The following is an 18,057-nucleotide window of genomic DNA, read 5'->3' as shown; positions in this document are numbered from 1 at the left end:
GTTGTCTCCCACTACAGTTTTGGGTTAACGTAGAGGTCTGTGATGGTTGTAAACTCCCCTCTCCCCAGGCGGACCCCCCTCTCTACGGTCGGGCTCTGGCCTACTCCACCCCCATGGAGCACTCTGCTCTCACCAACATGGCCGACAGCCAGAGCCAGATGATGCACAACAAGAGAAACGGTCGCTACGATGACGACTACACCACCTACCAGGAACAGAAGAAGCCCATGATTGGTTATCCGACCAAGAGCCTGACTCAGCGTCGCCCCCTGTCTGCCAGGAGCTACAGCACTGAGACCTACGGAGCGTCTCAGGTAGATTGTAACCTGAGCTGCTTGTGTGTTGAGGCTGTGCGTCTTTTTATGTCCACACAATTGTTTGATCTTGCAGTTCCATAAAACTCTCTTGTAAAGTGTGAGTATTATTATTAAAAATAGTTAGGGCTGCAACCAGGGCAGGAATTTCACCGGTGGCCACGTGCCACGTCATGACCCCTCTGTCTGTCCTTGATGCCCTTTTGAAAAATGGTATGCCCTGCAGCCACAGTGGCCTCGATGCCCGGCCCACATTGCCATTTTCTCCTCTGCCTCTTTCCTGTCAATAACGGTTATTAGACACCAGTGTCTTTTGTTGATTGTCTGAATTCTTATTGACTCAACCTGAAGTGAAACACACATAAACAGTGGTGGGTTCAATTATGAGCCTTGGATATGAACTCCTGCAAAAAGACAGGAGTCTAAAGTAATTATGAGGGTCGGTGTATTTAATTAAATGAACACCTTTCAATTGATTTATTTCACTGAGAGTTATAGTATGTAATAAATATGAGATCGTCCTTCATCCTTAAGTTAAATTAATTATTTTCATCAACTTTTATTGGCTATAAATGAAAGAAATTATGCAACATACTCGATTGGGTTGTTTGGAATGTACTGAAAAATCTACTTTGTCATAAAGGTATGAGGACTTGGTATTATATTATATGACTAAACCTCAGTGGGAGCATTTTTATCCATCCATTTTCCAGCAATTACCTGGGTCCAGGTCATTGCGGCAGCAGACTAGGTAGAAGTAGCGCAGGTGTCCTTTGCCTCAGCCGTATCCCCAGATCCCACGGCATTCCCGTAAGCCCGTAAATAATCCTTTCAGCATGTTCTGGGTTTGCCCAGACATTCCAAATATAGTCTCAGAGAGGTGTCCAGCAGCATGCTGATCAGAGGAGCACAGCACCTCATCTGGCACATTTCACCATACAACGAAGATGGAACCAGAAGGAAACTAAGTGTGAAGACTGAAGGCTGAAAGTGAGGGGTGGAATATACATCGCCTGTTCTGTAAAGAGCTTCACCTTTAGGCTAAGCTCCATCTCCATATGATGGTCTGGTATACAGACATTACCGCAAAACAATGAGCTGTATTGCTCCATGGAACTGGAGGGAGCTGTGCAGCTGTAAATGAAATAGTTATATCACTATCAAGTCCAACTTAACTCACTTAACTTCTTGTCATCATCATCATCATAAAATATTAATTTTGCTGTCCTCAGGCTCGTCCAGTGTCGGCTCGTCCCACCATGGCTGCCCTGCTGGAGAAAATGCCCCCTGACTACACTCTGGCAACCTGCCCTGAGAAACCATCTGACGACACCATCAAAGTAAGACCTGGCGTCCCTCAGAAGCCCGAAGACATCACCTCCAGGATGCCTGCCGATTGGAGGCAGCAGCTTCTCAGGCACATAGAGGCCAAACGATTGGACAGGGTACGCCAGGGCAATGCAGAAGCACTGAAGCGGGAGATGAACGCACACACACACACACACACAAAGCATTCAGAAGCCCTCCCTGTCTGTATCTGTGCAAGTCTGTGTTGTAAGGTTGACCAGATATGTGTCCGGCTGCATGTGTGTCCCATCCACACTGTCGCTCCGTCAGCCTGACCTACTGTACACTCACCTCCGGACACATGATGCATAAACCGCATGTCCTGAAATACAAGTCAACATAATCTACACTGTGACAAGAAATCGGATTTTATGACACTTATAGTCCTTTTGGCTGATTTTAATTTGGCTTGTTTCCACTCGGATAGAAATTCTAAATCAAGCAGGCCTGAAATCTTAAGGATTAAGGAACAGTAGCATTTTGTATTTGAATAGGTTTAACATTTTTTATATTCTTTTATTTGCTTTCTTGATGAAAGGTAGATGAGAAGGTATCACTCTAATGTGTTATAATGATGAGTTTTATCTGACTGCTGTTTAGAAGGGCACTCCGTTAACTATTTGTAGCTGTCCATTGATGGGGGATGCTGAGTTATATGATGCATAAAGGGACTTTAGAGGTGCTGGTTGTTGTGTTATTTTACCTCTGGACAGAGGCTAGCTCCAGTCTTTATGCCGCTTGGCTCCAGCGTCATATTTACAGGAGAGTGCTATCAACTCTTTCGTCTCATTGAAACGCATTGAAACACATTATCTCTCAGTAGGTAGATGTTTGGAGTTTTTAGTCAGGGACTGGGCTAATTGTTTAAATATCCACACATGTAGCTACATTAACCCGTTTGAAAACGTACACGCTAATGTTGGAACGACTTGATCCACCAGTTGTTGTATGACACAATGTTCTGTCTGTATTGACCGATCACAAGCTAACATTTCTCTGTGCTTTCAGCAACTCCGCACTGCTGTCGGTGTTTGTAGTTGTTTTATCACTGTTATTGTTGTTTGTTTTATTCGTGTGTGTGGAGCTCACAGTGTCATCACCCCGCTGCAGCCCGCTGTGTGGGCTCCACCCCCCACCCCCCCTCCCCCCTCCCCCTGCATTCACCCATGTCATGTGATGTTGTCTCCTCCAATCAGAGTGGTGTCCTAAAGCACAACACCCTCACGCTGGGCATGCTCTGTCAGGGCGGGGGTCACGGCCAGGGGCGCAGCAGCACTTTGAACTTTAACCTTTACAATAACGCTAAGCATGAGCCAAATGCTGGCCGCTGGCTGCCACTACCTCCTCCTCCGTCTGCTAATGCTGTGAGTATCCCGCTGGTACTGGTAACCCCTGGTACTGCTGTTATCACTGCACACGAGCTCTTCTTCCATAATCACTAGCTGCCACTGCCTCTTCACCCAGCTACAGCAACCATGAACTTTTATTTAAATGCGTGCCATTATTGCTATTTGAATGCATCATTTTGATCACTTTGTCTAACACCTCCAGAAGTGCGTACATGTATGATACCTTCAAGTCCCAGTTATCTTTCTGGACATTTCTAACATCAAGTGTGGCAGCAACACATTCTGATGGTGGATTTGTATCAGCTATAAGACGTTTTCCATATTTCAAGGTTACCAAAAAAAACGAGGACTGAAGCAGCCGAGCACACATTGATGTTTGCACTATTGTAAAATAGTGTATTCTGTGATGAACACATTTCTTTCCTTCGCTCCTCTTACTGGTTTGAAGCGAGGCCCAGTCAAGAGAACGGGATGCCACATCCATGAATCAAACAGGAACATTCAGCAACATTTCAGTCACAATCTGATGACAGTTGGTGGGTCAATCGAATCGGATTAAACCCCACTCATACAGTCCTTCCTAAATGTTTTTGAGTGTAAACTAGTATTAATGCCTAAAAGCACTTGTCCACTTTGAATCATGAATATTAATTGTTGCAGAGACATGAAGCCAAGTAGGCTTTTAATGAGAGGCTTTGAATGTGCAATACATCAACAACTCTCCATTCTGATACAGTATTTATGAGCTGCATCAGTCGTCCCACCATGTTGACTTAACTTAACAAAGAAGGGGGAAATCTGTTTGCCAAGCTGTTACAGCCCGACGGTAGTAATAGTTCAAAACAACGGAATGTCACATAACATTCATAGAAACCTGTCTGAAATCCAGGCTGGCAAAGGTTGGTACATGAAGGAATGACTTCAGTTTAATGTTCATTTCCAGTAATGGTCACCGTGTCTCCCTGTCTCTGTCAGACCCCCTCTCAGCAGGCTGCCATGCTGGATAATGATCAAGAGGGGCTGTCAGGGAGCAACCAGTGGGCTCCCTACTCACTTGGCAGGAGAGACGTCCCACCTGACAACCTCATGAAAAAGGTAGGAATCGTTGTCGAATCCGTGAACGCTTCCATGTTTTATCCAGAATAGAGAGGTTTGGGATCTTGAGGATTGGAAGGAAGAAAGGAACTTCTGATAATGTTGTATCTAAACGCGGTTAAATAAGCATCTCTCCAGTAACCATTCCTCTGGTGGACTTCATCTGTGTGCATAAGAATTTTAAATGCCCCTAACTTGCCCCTCCGCTGTCCACAGAGTGCCCACTCCCACAACCCTTCGCACCAGTCACACAACACCATGATCGTCACCTCGTCTTCCTCCTCCTCTTCCACTACTCCTCATCGTGTAGTCGTGCAGCAGGGCTATGACGGGATGATGAACAAAGGGGTCCAATATCAACCCGGCATGCCTTTGTCAGTGGTTCCCTCTGGTGGGCCGGGCCACTACCAAGGCAACATGGCTCAAGGTAAATAGTCATACATTAAAAAAATAATGTGTAGCCTGTAGAATATGTATTTATTGGGGTTACAGTGTACATTTGTGTCAGATCAACAGCCTGAACATTAATCAGTTATTGTTAGTTTTATTTCAGAGCGTCACTAGTTTCTTTCTCTTCCCCGTCCAGGCCATCCTGCTCCTGGACAGGGTTACCCGGGAACCGGCATGCCAATGGCTCTGTCCCCGTCCGGGAACCAGCCCCAGTACAACCCCCATTCCTCCCATACATCCCATCAGCCCGCCACCAACCCTCAGTACCACGGCAACCAGGGCATGGCCCATAGCAACCAGGGAATGGTCCATAGCAATCAGGTTGTCATGACCCACACCAACCCACGGCCTCAGAGCGCTCGCTGCCTGTTGCAAACTAAAGGCCAGAAGAGCACGGATGGTTTCCAGGAACAGGTATCTGTCTGTCTGTCTGGATGTCCATCTGCCTGTTTGTCCTCAGCAACCATATCCCACGCTATCTTGGAGGTCTGTCTCAAAAAGGGCTGTACTCAAATGATGGCTAAATATTTAATAGTTCAGAAAAGATATTGGTTGTGTGGATGGAGGTTCATTCAGTCACAGTTTACTCCAGTAATAAAACTACAAATGTAAACTGTAAAACAATTTGAGACCAATGCAATCAAGAAATAAAAGTAGCGAAAGACAAATAATTGGCAGAAATCAAACGAGCAAGCTAAGTTAGCAAAGACAGTAGTGGTTAATGTCAACTCGCCGGATCAGATGTGTTAAAAATGAGTGGATTTTGAAGTGACGGCCAAAGGCCAAAGAGCTGTCAGCTAAAGGCCACAATGTATCAACATTTCTGGGACATGTAAGTGTAATTTTAGCCTCCTATCAGCAACGGTTTGTGAGAAGAAACAGCTCTAGAAAAAGCCACGGAGGCGTAGTTCTAAATCTGAGATATTTCACAGATAGAGATCACTTTAGCAGTTTAGGTAGGAACATGAAGTGATACCACCACCCAGATAGCAGGGTTTTGTTTTCCCCTTCCTAGTATCAGATGGCCTTCATTATGGCAAATAGAACAACTCTGACAAGGATATTTGGGCCCAGCTGCTGTTGCCAGAGGACAGAGGACCTCCAATATAGCCACCAAAGCGTGTCACACATCACATGAAAGCACTCCTTCCAGCGCTCTCTCTGTTGTCTAGCTTGTGTAGAGATTGTTCAGATCTTTGTATTTCACTGTCACTTGTCTTTCCTCCTTTTCTGTCTTTCTATTCCTCTCTTTAGTTGTGTGTCAGAATAGAGAAGAACCCTGGTCTTGGTTTCAGTATCTCTGGTGGCATCAGCGGCCAGGGGAACCCCTTCAAACCTTCCGACATGGTACGACCCGACCCGGCCTGCCAGCCAATCACAGCCTCCCGGCTTTACCTCAGGGTTGCCATGGAAACTGCTGCTTGTTAACCGCAGCGTTTGGTCCGTCTGTCTGTCTGTCTGTCTGTCTGTCCGTGGGGGCAGCAGGTGACTTTGGTTAACGTGGACTCTGTTTGAGTCTGTGATCTTAAACTATAGACTTTTGGAAAACGTCGGTTTGATTGAAGTTTGTTCATTTTAAATATTAGAAAGTCCTCGTTAACATCGCCAAACAAACAATTCTGTGAAATGATTGTTGGCAAACTATATTAATATGACTGATGGTACAAGAATCCCTTTGGAAACCTGATACCATCATTGATAGTGTGTATGGTTTCGTCGAACAGTGACCTCATCACTGTCGGGTTTTTCTTGGAAAATGAATATTTCAGTATTCCGAAATAGATTTATGTCCTAATTCACACATGTTGTCTCATTACCAGATATGCCAAACTCTTGTCATACTCCTGAATGTGAGTGATTCTGTCAGTGTGTGTCTGTGCCGGGAGTCTGTCGGGGTTGCAGATCCCCCCGGCCTCCTGCACATGGCAGTCTGTCCTAGAAACACGCCGCTACAGTCGGTCTAAAGGAGTGAGGCTGCTCACAGAGCTCTGACTGCTATTTTCGGAAGGCTGCGTTCGTTCTGGGACACCGTGGGTGATTTTTAGATGTTCGACACTTTCATCTCAGAACGGGAAGTATAGCAGATTTTACTGACTGTATAGACAGCTGCTCTATTAATAGAAAGCCGACAATGAGAGGGCTTTAAAACAGTCAGACTCTCCGCAGCCCATGTGACGAGCGGTGAATTAATTTAAGTCGGGGGTGTGAAGTGATGATACAGAAACTGTCAACTCATCATTTAACTTAAGTTTTGAGTGGACAAGTGACTCAGTTGCTGACACGTGCAGTTATTTAATCATTCCCATCTCTACTTGTAACCATAAAGCTTCACCAGCCGCAGTGTGTCCATTATTAATTCTCTCGAGTGATTCGCCGACATCTTTTGTCAAATAATTCTATTATACATAGAGTATATTTCAACAGTGATAAGATCAACTGTAGCTCTAAATATACGCTTACTTTATCTATCCATGTTAATGTGGTTTCATGGATATTGTGGGAATCTTTGCACGTTATTTCACATTAGAGTAAAACCTTCACCATCACACAGTGACTGTTACTTGCTGGCTCTATGATGTCACTTAACAAATGATGTTTCACTGGGTCATGGGAGTGTGTATGAAATGTGTACTTAGATGTCCTGAATGTGGTTTGATATGAAGCGTATGTGTGCTCTCTTCACCTCAGACCCCACACATGTGGCCCCCACCGGGGCCCACTGGGACTCATGGAGGATAATTTGCCTTCTGTCAAAGTTACCGTGATACAAAAACAGCTCGCATCTGTCACCACCACTTTTTCCTTTTAATCCCCATATTCTTCTCCAAACACGCAAGGTTTCTCACAGAAGCAGTCCAACGTTGCTTTCATGTCGTTGTTTTTTTCAATGGTTGTCAACTCAGGGCTGACTTGTCAGCGGTTTTAGCTCAAACAAATGCAGATGCCTTTGATTTTGCCTCTGATCTTTTCTGACCTACTTTTGGTTTACGGCACATATTTGCGACTATTCCAGTCCGATTAGACATCAGTAGGTTTAAGACTACATGCATTGTTTTAATTCTCCTTGAATGTAAATTAAGAGCACACTTAAGACTCAATTGAGACAGAGTTTAAATAGTTAAAAGGACTGTGAATCAAAACAGCTTGACTGATAAATTATACATCTGTGGTTTTGATCCCTAGAGCCGACTACAGCCACGGCTCATCCACAGGACTGTGGCCTCCCCTTGTGGTCAGCTTGTTGTTTGCACCCATCCCCTCTTCCATCTGGACGACAAGGACACATTTGTAGCCCAAATTAATCAGTGATATTTATTTATAAAACACAAACTTACTATTACTGATACAACAGTATCATTATTCAAACATGTCAGTTTTAATTGGAAAACTTATGATTCCATTCAAATTCAAACAAAATCCTACAAATACGTTTGTTGCCAAAATTACACATACAAAAATAACCACTTAAACTTGAGATTTATATGAGTTGTAAATGTATCTAACAGTATCCTTATTTGTTGAACAAATAATTTAATACTAATCATAATAGGATTAGGCCAAATTTATTTGCAAAACCTTTTGAATTCCATTCAAATCCAAACAAAATATGTCTTTTGTTTGGAACTTCATGTTTTCTTTTCTTTTTCTATTCAAGATCACACATTGGATTTGTTTCTTAGTAACAGTTATTTAATAGAATATATTATAATTCATAATTTCCTAATGACATTGCATCTCATGACTTGTTTCAAAGTTTCGTCCTTCAACTATTTCTTATTGTTTTAAAATCCTTTTCAAACCTTTCCACAAGTCAATGTTGGGTTTCTAAAAAGGAAAATGACAATTGTGTTCTTCTATGTTCAACTTAAAAGACCAGCTGCGGCTCTCTAAGCCACTGGGTCACTTTCACTTCTGGTTAATTAGGATTTAGCGTGTGGAGACGGTGATTCAGTTCTTGTATTGACAGCAGCGGGATCCCCAGCTTTGATGTATCAGCTGCTCAGGCTCAGTTTAAGAACCGAAGACGGGGTTTTAAAGAGCAGAACATGGATTTTTCATCAGCTCTGGTTCATGAACGTTTAAAAAATATCCACTTTTTCTGTTCCTGCTGTTGTTAAATACCCTGTCTTTGCACACCGAGCTGCTGTCGATTACATACTTATCAACTGTTGAAGGAAACTGTTATCACCGACCTGCAAATACCGCATTCCTGATATTGTCTAGAAAGACTGATCAATGTTCCAAAACTTCTGAAAACTTCTGTTATTTTGAAGATGGAACAAAAGAATGATATATTTAATATGATGATATTTTTGCCGTGTGCGGCAGCTTTGTGTGCAACTGCTTTATGAGTGTGTGACCGTTTAACTGTTGTGACTAACGCTAACCAATTATCAGCTGCTAACAAACACATGCAACACACAGTGAGCTCCATATTCCCCTCTCTAAGTACCTGAGTAGTATGAACTGACCAGATCCAAACAGCAATTATTGCTTGTAGTATGTTGTTGTAGTATATATATATATCAATCATTTCATAGCCACACAATTAAAATTATTTGATTGCATATATACTGTATATGAGGCTCACTGTGTTACCAAACAGTGACTAAACTAACACGTCTAACATACACGCCTCTTTTCACGTATATGTGTTTGTTCTTGCATCCACTCATAGAGTGTGGTTTGAAGTCACCGCTGCATCGTAGTGTTAACTCTTCTTGTTAAGCTCACTATTGTGCGTTCAACACGTTCACCGCCTGTTGAACCACGTTGAGTCGATACAGCTGCATCGTCTTTACACTTTCTGTGTTCAAAAACATCTTTCAGCTCTCGGTGAAAAGATGTTGGTGTTTTTACAATCTCTGCCTTGGGTTATTGAGGGACAATCTGGGGGATGAAATATCTTCTGCCCTCCCTGTACCTAATTCTTCCCCCACAGTCAGTACCCGACCCTCACCCTTTCTTCCTGCCCTATGCTCTGTACAGTATATTTACTGTATATCTATTTTCCTCTTCTTCTAACCTCGTGTCTATGCTAAAGACTGATCTGTATAAATAGCCGATAAACCATTTTGACATGTGTAATATGTCTTTTTTGGGAGGAATGTATTACTCAGTGTTTAAATTATAAAATGCCACTAATAAGTAAACCCAAGTACTTTAAATATCTAAAACTCATCATGAATTGCATGCCTCTCTAAATTTAGAACAAAGAGAATGCATTGGCGTTTATCTTTGGGCATAAATGTGATCTTTTTTTTTTTTTTTTTTAGGGGGGTGGGGGTGGATATTGAGATGAGAATGAGAAAGGCAAAGATTCTAAACCATCGTGTCCCTGTGTTGTCCTAACGGTGTATCATTTTGACTTATAGGGTATCTTTGTTACTAGGGTACAGCATGACGGGCCCGCAGCCTCCGCCCTGCAGCCCGGAGACAAGATACTGCAGGTAACATCCTCTCACTCGTCATCAAATGGGCCAGAAACAGCCGCATCCTGACCTCTCTTCCTCCATAAGCCTTCCCTTGTGTAGAGACAGCGAGGCAGAGCATTCGGTGGGGAATAACAGAGGAAGTCATGTGCTCCTTTCCTGCTGCAGTTATTTTTCTTACCCAAGCTAGTCGAGCCTTGATCACAAACACATGCACTGGTGTTATCTTACACGGTGTTTAACAAACAAGTCTTGAAGTTCGACTTCAGCATTTTCCCACCTGTATATTCTGCCTCTGTGTGCACCTGCTGGTACAGGCATGACTCCCCCACCCTCTCTCTCATTCATCGTGAGCCAGAAACCAACGGCTTTTCAGCCAAAGCTTTGTGGACGATTTGAGTAGCCTAAAACAACATGTTGTTTATACCTATGAACCTGACAACTCAAAAGTTGTCTGAAGTTGAGAGACGATTTGAAGGTCACGTTAGAAGCTACTTTAAGCTTTGTAGTCATGCAGGTGGTGATCATGGCTAACACTCAGATATTGAAATAGAGTCATGATTTCTGACACGAGTGAAAGAAATAAAATACAACAAGTTTTATATATATATATATATATATGTACACTGTTGCCCATAAAGTTGGAATATTTTGTTTTCAGACACAATCCTCTGTTTATTCCTATTAAATGCATCAGTAAGCATTTTGAACAGGTGCATAACATGCATTTGTTTGGCACTATAAGACAACACATTTGCAAATTATTCCAATTTATGGACGACCCTGTATATTTATGCACACACACACACACACACACACACACACACACACACACACACACACACACACACACACACACACACACACACACACACACACACACATATGCATATCAGAAAACAGGGTATTCAAACATGGATAATTATGACCCTGATTGGGGTGCAAGCCAAAATGTCAATAAAGTATTTATTTATGCTAAAAGTATGATGTTTCCAAGTCTATTAACTCTCTCTAATGTGGTAACTTTGGGCCTAAACACTGCTAATAATTTTGCATTGCAAGTTGTTTTGCATTCATTTTAATGCTGGCACGATGCATTGTAACACCTCGCAGGCTCCACCGCCCATGTTGATCAATCAAACTGAAACAATTAAAATGAAACAGAAATTCTTCATAAATATTGACTTTATTTGTATTGCTTTACAGCTATGGCTGTAGCTGTTATTCCAAAGCAGTGCTAGAATGAAGTCGAAAATTAAGCGTGAGGACTGTGCTTCAAGGTTAAAATGAGATGCCAGGGGCTTCACCATGGCAGATTTACCTCATCTCTTCCTCCTCTTCCTCTCGTGTTTCCCTCCCCCCTCTCCTCCCCCATCATCTTCTCTCCACAGATGTACAGTTTAGCCTGACGAACTCATCTAAAAAGCCCTTTTTTGTCTTTACCCCTTCTCTCTCTACAGCATGACTGTGTAGCTCCTCCTCTTCTCTCTCTTTTCCCCAACAGTGATGTGTTACTGAGATAATGATGGCAGTGGCCCTCCATCCTTCCACGCACACACACACACACACAAGCATACATGCACACACACACACAAGCTGTTGACTGTGCTGCGTGTTTGCCTTGCAGGCTAACGGACATAGTTTTTTACACATGGAGCACGAGACAGCCGTCTCTCTGCTGAAGAGTTTCCAGCGGACGGTGGACTTGGTGGTTCGGAGAGACAGCAGCACGTGCTAAACAAAAAAAAAAGTAGTTTTTATAACAAACAAACAAACAAACACAACAACGCTTCTCGACTCTGCTCAACACCATCCCATGCCACCCGCCACCTGCTCTCCGCTGGAGGCTCGTGGAACTGAAAAATGAGCCGCCTTTTTTACGTTTTTAGGGGAACATAGACATTTATTTGCCTATTGCTGGACCAAAGGCAAATACTAGTGCCAAATGTACTATAGGAAACATATCGGCTCTTCTGTCTACCGGCGGTCAGGGACCTGATCGAAGGCTGGACGGACCACAAGACGACTCCTTGAGTTCCTAGAGGGCTGCTGCAGTTTGGATTTGTGCGGTTGTTAATTAGGCAGTCATCTGATCAATCTGAATAGTTTGTTTGAGTTTAAGCTTTTCTCTGCTGCCTTTGAGTTCGCTGTCTATGGTAGATTTCTAATCATTGGTTTGCTGTAGCACATTTTGCGTGTTCCTCATGGCTTTTGTTCTCTTTTCCGTTGTCTTCAGTTCATTCATCGTCCGTCCTGTTCTCCTTTCTTTCGCCATCTTGCGTTTTTATTCATTCCTGCTGTCTTGTGTTCTGCCCTGCAGGTGTTATTGCCTCCAGTGTACAGAAATGGAACACTTAAGACTTTCTGCCTTGTGTACATATATAGAGCTGCAGCTTTCTAGAGCTTCACTTTCCTTGGGGCCTGGACAGACAGCTCTAGAGTTTATGATTAATATAAATATTGTTGATAAACCACATTATGAATTCTCTCTTATGAACATACAGGGATTATTTCTCCAAATAGACACTTTTCTAAAGTATACCACCACATTTTTTTTTTTTTTTCTGTAAAGAAAACGCTGTTAATAGTTCATTACCGCTACTTTAATTTATTTTATTTATTTGAACTGTTGCTTGCACAATTGTACTGAAAAAGAGTTAAGCAATACTTCTGAGGCTCGGCCCATTGAGATTTTCAGCAAAAGCCTAACTTGTCCTACAGTGCCATCTATTGAGCGAATCATGCTAATGTTTACACACACTGCCGTGCACATGAGTTAACATTATACAGTAGACATATGTGCCCCCATATACAACACATGTGCAATGGTGCTCTCTGTGCACTATGAATAATGAAGCCCTGTCTATATTCTAGCTTGATTTTACAATTCAACCACTATAATAAAACCAGTCACATACAAACACGACGACACACACACTGTAATATTATTCATACTATTGTGCCATATTTTGAAGTCCTGTTTTTTTTTTTTTATTATTATTGTTACAGCAATGTTGCATCCTTTTTTAGCTGTTTGAGTTGTACGATAAAGTCCCAGCATGCTTTCACATAGTTGGTCGCTGTCAGCCAGCCATTTTCTGTTGGCTTCTAGAGTTCTCTACTCTGCGGATGACTCTAGATGTATTATACCACTGAGTTTCAGTGAGACTGATGTTCTGTAGTTGGTGCCATTTGAACCCTCCGCCCCTCCCTGGTTATATTCACACACAGGCCCAAAAAACATCAGAGCTTTACCGCCTTGTGGCCCGGATCAGATCTGCACACAGTCAGAGCAGCAGCGGTGTCTTTAGTGGGAAGAGAAACTGGTTTTTAACTTTTGGCCTGCTCTTCAAATCCATGTGTTAGCCAGCATCCCATCTGACCTCTGGCCTCCCTGCAGAAAGCAACAAGAGAAAATAGAAAAAGGATCAATAATTCTGTCTTCACGGGTTAATCTGCGAACAGATATATCCCTTTTTAGACAATCAGGAAAAGATCTGATCTGTGCCACAAAGGCTTTTGGCTTACACTTGAAATTTTAGTGTAACTTTTCTAACCTGAGGAGATGCTAGTTAACACTAGATGTACATGGAAATTTAGATTTGCCAACTCAGTTGGTGAATCTTCAAGTTTATATATGGATAGGGAAATAATAAAAAAAAATGTAGAAACAGATATGAGAGGTTTCTGGAGATCTTACAACTTTCTGACCTTCGCAGTCATGCTTCAGAAACGGTCAGGCATGACAGAAGCGACCACTGAAAAAGAGTGAAGAGGTCCATCTCCTGTCTTCGTGTAAATGCAACACGTGTCTTGATGACATTTCATGACAGTGGATTTTTTTGTTTTGTTCTGGATAACATCTGATGTTTCATCCAGAGCAAAACAACGCCCTTCGCTGTCCTTTGCTTTTACTTGACGTGACAGTGTCATCCTGTGCGCATTTTGTGTCAACCTTCTTAATAAACGTTTAGTTAATTCCGTATATGGGACACAAAATGGTACAGTTTAGTCCTGTGGTTAATACCCACCCAACCCTATTTAGAGTTTGAAATATCAAAGACATTGTGATGAGAACAGAGAAAAAAAAGGTTTGATAATATAATTATTTTTTACTACATGTTTCAGGTAATTCTTTCTAAATATATTGATATACCTTAGCTTTGCTCAAAAAAAATGTGATATTTTATAATAATGACACTTAACAAAAGTTATGGATGGAAGTACGCACAGTATGACTTGGAGACCTACACATGTACTATCCAAAACTGTATAAAAATGTATTTCTACTGTAATTGTGAATTTGTGTTATACAAATATATATTATATATATATGTATATGGCTATAAAAACAGTCATTTTCTATGTGTTAAAAACTACATAAGAGCTGAACAAATGCTGAGGACGGTGTCATTGTACATAGCTGTGAATGAAATCCAATTTAAAATGACTCATATTGATTGTGAATGTACTCATGCTTTCTGCAGTACCTACACCTACCCAACTTGAATGCTGCTTCTTCTGTTGTGTGACAAAAAAAAAGTACTTTGACCTCCGAAGAGAGAACCGCTGTTGAGTTATAAGTTGGACAAATTTTAGTGACGATTTAACAGAACTATTTATTTCTTTATTTATTTGCACATGCAAGTTGAAATCCTTCCAGTTTTAAGTTTGAGTATTAATGCGGAGAAATGTAATTGCAGAAGTATATATAATATATATCATGTGTTTAGAATGCATTTTGCAGACGCTATCTGTACATACTATTTAAGATACAGTTTTTACAAAAAATAATATATGTATAAAATTGAAAAAATGCTGTGCAGCGATTATACTGGAGCCATTTTGGGCTTTGGGACGTACCATTTTTTCAGTATATAAGAAGTGTTTTGAATAATGTACTAAAGTCTCTATTGTACAAATAATAAAAATGTCACTATTGGTAATTGCCGCACTGAGCTCTATCTTTAATGATATTCATCTTCTTGCTCCTCTGCTATATGAGTCTTTATTTCTATAGAAAAAGAGGAAGACGGAAGGAAAAAGGGATGGGGGGGGAGGTAGAAAGTTATGATGGATTGAAGTGAAAAGAAGGACATATTGGAGAAAACAGGCAAGTCAGAGGCTCAAATAAGGAAAGGAAATAACAGGTATAAAGGTAGGAAGAAAGGTGTGAAGAAGAGGAACGAGACGAGAGAAATAATCTGGTATAGGGTGGGAGAATCTAGAAAAAGGCATGAGGGAAAACTTTTTTAAAAAATGAAAGAGGAGAGGGTGATGACAATCCCCTCAGCAGGTCCGTATGAGATTTCAGTTTCCTCCGCTTCTCTATGGATTAAAGTCAGTCGAGGCTCTCGTCATCCCAGCAGATGCTCCTTTGTCTCTCCGTTCATTAGTCTAACAGCCTGACTCTTCCTCATCCCTCTCCATCCGTCCATCTCGTCTCTTTCTTGACATTTATCTGAGCTGTGGATTACAGAGGGACAGATTTGTCACGCTGCCTCACAAACAGAGTTTCTCATTAAGGTAGAAAACCATCAGTGTTTTATTTGTCAGCAGCTCAGAGAGAAACGTTGGTCCGCGGTGGTGAGTATTATGTGGCGCATGCAGCTGGAAAATGTATCAGTTACTGATCAATTATTATTACATAAGGACATTTTCTGAAAATGTAGTTCTTGTTCATGCAATCACAGTCCTAAACCAGGTCTGATTAATAATGAAAGTTGGTATGATGACAGATCCATAATGCTCTCTCCCAACTATACTTCTCAACCGGTCTTGATTTATTTGATATGATCCATTTAAACATGAACATAATTAGTCAATTTTAAGGCCAGTTAAGAGAAGTGATGCTATTTTATAAAAGCTTATTAAGTATGGTGAACTGCTATAGATGATAACCAGTGTTAGTCAAAGTTAGCTCCACATCAAACATCTATTACACATTCAAACGTTAATTGTCACACAGTGTACACAGCATTTAACATCTTAATATTAGGAGCAGTGGGCAGGAACTATAGCTGTCCAGGGACCAGGTTGGGGCTCTGCTGCTTTGCTCAAAGGGCTCCTCTGTGATGCCCGGAGGGTAAACTGGCAGCTCTCCAGTCTGCTATGCTTAGTCCGTGCAAAGGCTATACGTCCACTCCTCAAGTCAAGCCCCCACAGACTGAGCTACTTCAGCCCACCGACGACGCATCAGAAATAATAATCCAAGAAGAAAAAACATCCCATAAGCAATTTTTCCCCCTGCAGAATAAGTACTTTTACTTCCAGTACATTTTGCTGATGCAACTCACGTAGAGGATCAGCACTTCTTCTACCACTGCCCCTCATTAAATGTATTATTATATGCCACTTTGTTGTGATATACTGTCTTATAAGATGCATGACTGCATTGATTTGGTGACACTTCCTTTCCTGTGTCTGTCTAGTACCATTCCCGGCTGTTCCCCTGCATTAGAGCCCTCTGTTAGAACAACTCTGCTTACTGTGGTACGGGCCGACAATTAACAATAGAGGGCACACACACACACACACACACACACACACACACACTCTGACGAAAGCAGAATGACGTCCTTTTGTCCTCATTCCTCTCTTTTACACTCTAGTTTGGACAGAACGATACTTCTGTGCTGACTGACCAGCCCACTTACACAACCATGCATACATTTCTCCCCACGCTGGCTCATTATTTATGCTGGCATCAAATGTGTGTGAGTGTGTGTGTCTGTGTAAGAGATACAGAGTTTTTGTTGTGCACCAAAGCTGTCAATAAGCTCTTGACCCGATCAATAGCAATACCGAGTCCATGACCTGCATTCAGCTGCTGCCTGCGCATGTGTGTGTGGTGAGGGTATGCAGATGAAATGTCCCTCCGCTGTCTACAGACATACTATTGTGTCCGACACGCAGGACTCATGTGTCCTTCAGCAACTTTGCATTTCTGATTTTACTGTTACGTCTTAGTGCATCTCGGCTGTCGAGGTCGCTGACCCTGTGATGGAGACAAACTAATGCATGGTCAGATATTGTGCACGCTGTGTGTTTGGGATGTGTTAAGCTCAGCACAAGAAGCAGGGGAAACAAGTTAGCTCAGCTACCTACCTGGCTTCTAACCTTCAAAGCCACCTGTGGCTAAATGATACAAAACATCAGGCTGAGTCGCCTTTCACAGACTCGTCGTATCGTGGTGTAGGCTACGTTTTAATTCTGGCGATCATGATTACAATCATCTGTTTATTTGTGAGGATTATCTTGCTGAACATGTAAGTATCATAAATAGGTGTTTTCCACAGAGTGTATTTTCTACTGTAATCCAAAATGAGAAATATCCCATTCATAGGTTGTTTTTTTTAACTGTTTGCTCATGCAAATGCACTGGAAACACAAGAAAGTTGTATTAGCGAGGCACAATATAACCTAGTGTATAATGTTGTAGTTTAAAGGTCAACTTCCCCAATCTCCCAGGCTATTCATGCAATGTTTTCATCAAACTGTATCATGTTTGAGATGATGCCACCAAAAGATGATCTTTTCCGCCACTTTTAACCATAAAGGTCTGACCGAGACTCACTTTTGATTTTCTAATGTATGAAAGCTAATTGCTGACTACTCCTCTAAGAGGCTGGTTTGGGAATCCTCGGCCTTACCTGACATGAATATGAGCTACAAGGGGACAAGCTATAAAGACGCTTTTAATTTACTCAAAACACTTCAACGGTTTACCATGACAATACCACCAAACTCACACGGGGACTCACTGTTTATTGGCATTTATTTTTCCCTCTTATATGGCATCAGGGTTTTGCTGAACAGTAGTTCTTGCTTTGTTTTGCATCACCATTTAATTCTTGCACAGCTACTCTGTGTATTTAATTGTTTCTAAATTGAATTGAATACTACATTGTGTGTGTGTGTGTGTGTGTGTGTGTGTGTGTTTGCCTGACCAGACATTTGGTTTCATATCTGCAGGGCAAAGCTCAGTTCAATATCCAATTTAGTCAACAAATGTATGGCAACTATAGCAGCCTAAACCAGTGGGAGCGCGGGGTAGGGGAGCACCCATAG

The 18,057-nt window shown here is 41.9% G+C and overlaps 1 protein-coding gene across 10 annotated transcripts in view; it reads left to right on the top strand.

The window, feature by feature from the left end:
- lrrc7 (leucine rich repeat containing 7) overlaps window positions 1-12,043 on the top strand; it is a 54,191-nt gene extending 42,148 nt beyond the window's left edge. For 3 of the 10 annotated variants that reach the window (XM_084011764.1, XM_084011763.1, XM_084011761.1), the window contains 9 exons: window positions 69-314; window positions 1,547-1,759; window positions 2,858-3,025; window positions 3,986-4,105; window positions 4,322-4,532; window positions 4,692-4,969; window positions 5,810-5,902; window positions 9,931-10,005; window positions 11,615-12,043. In XM_084011764.1, coding sequence (XP_083867890.1) covers window positions 69-314; window positions 1,547-1,759; window positions 2,858-3,025; window positions 3,986-4,105; window positions 4,322-4,532; window positions 4,692-4,969; window positions 5,810-5,902; window positions 9,931-10,005; window positions 11,615-11,725 — 1,515 coding nt within the window. In that variant the 3' untranslated portion in view covers window positions 11,726-12,043. Of the gene's footprint in view, window positions 1-68; window positions 315-1,546; window positions 1,760-2,857; window positions 3,026-3,985; window positions 4,106-4,321; window positions 4,533-4,691; window positions 4,970-5,809; window positions 5,903-9,930; window positions 10,006-11,447 lie in introns of all 10 variants that reach the window. The other 7 variants (XM_084011762.1, XM_084011766.1, XM_084011768.1 and 4 more) reach the window with 6 other exon arrangements.
- The last annotated feature ends 6,014 nt before the right edge of the window (window positions 12,044-18,057 follow it).

This window comes from Eutrigla gurnardus (assembly GCF_963514095.1).
Source record: "Eutrigla gurnardus genome assembly, chromosome: 6".
Taxonomy (NCBI): domain Eukaryota; kingdom Metazoa; phylum Chordata; class Actinopteri; order Perciformes; family Triglidae; genus Eutrigla; species Eutrigla gurnardus.
The sequence above is the reverse complement of the archived record's forward strand: the minus strand, read 5'-3'. Positions and strand labels throughout refer to the sequence as shown.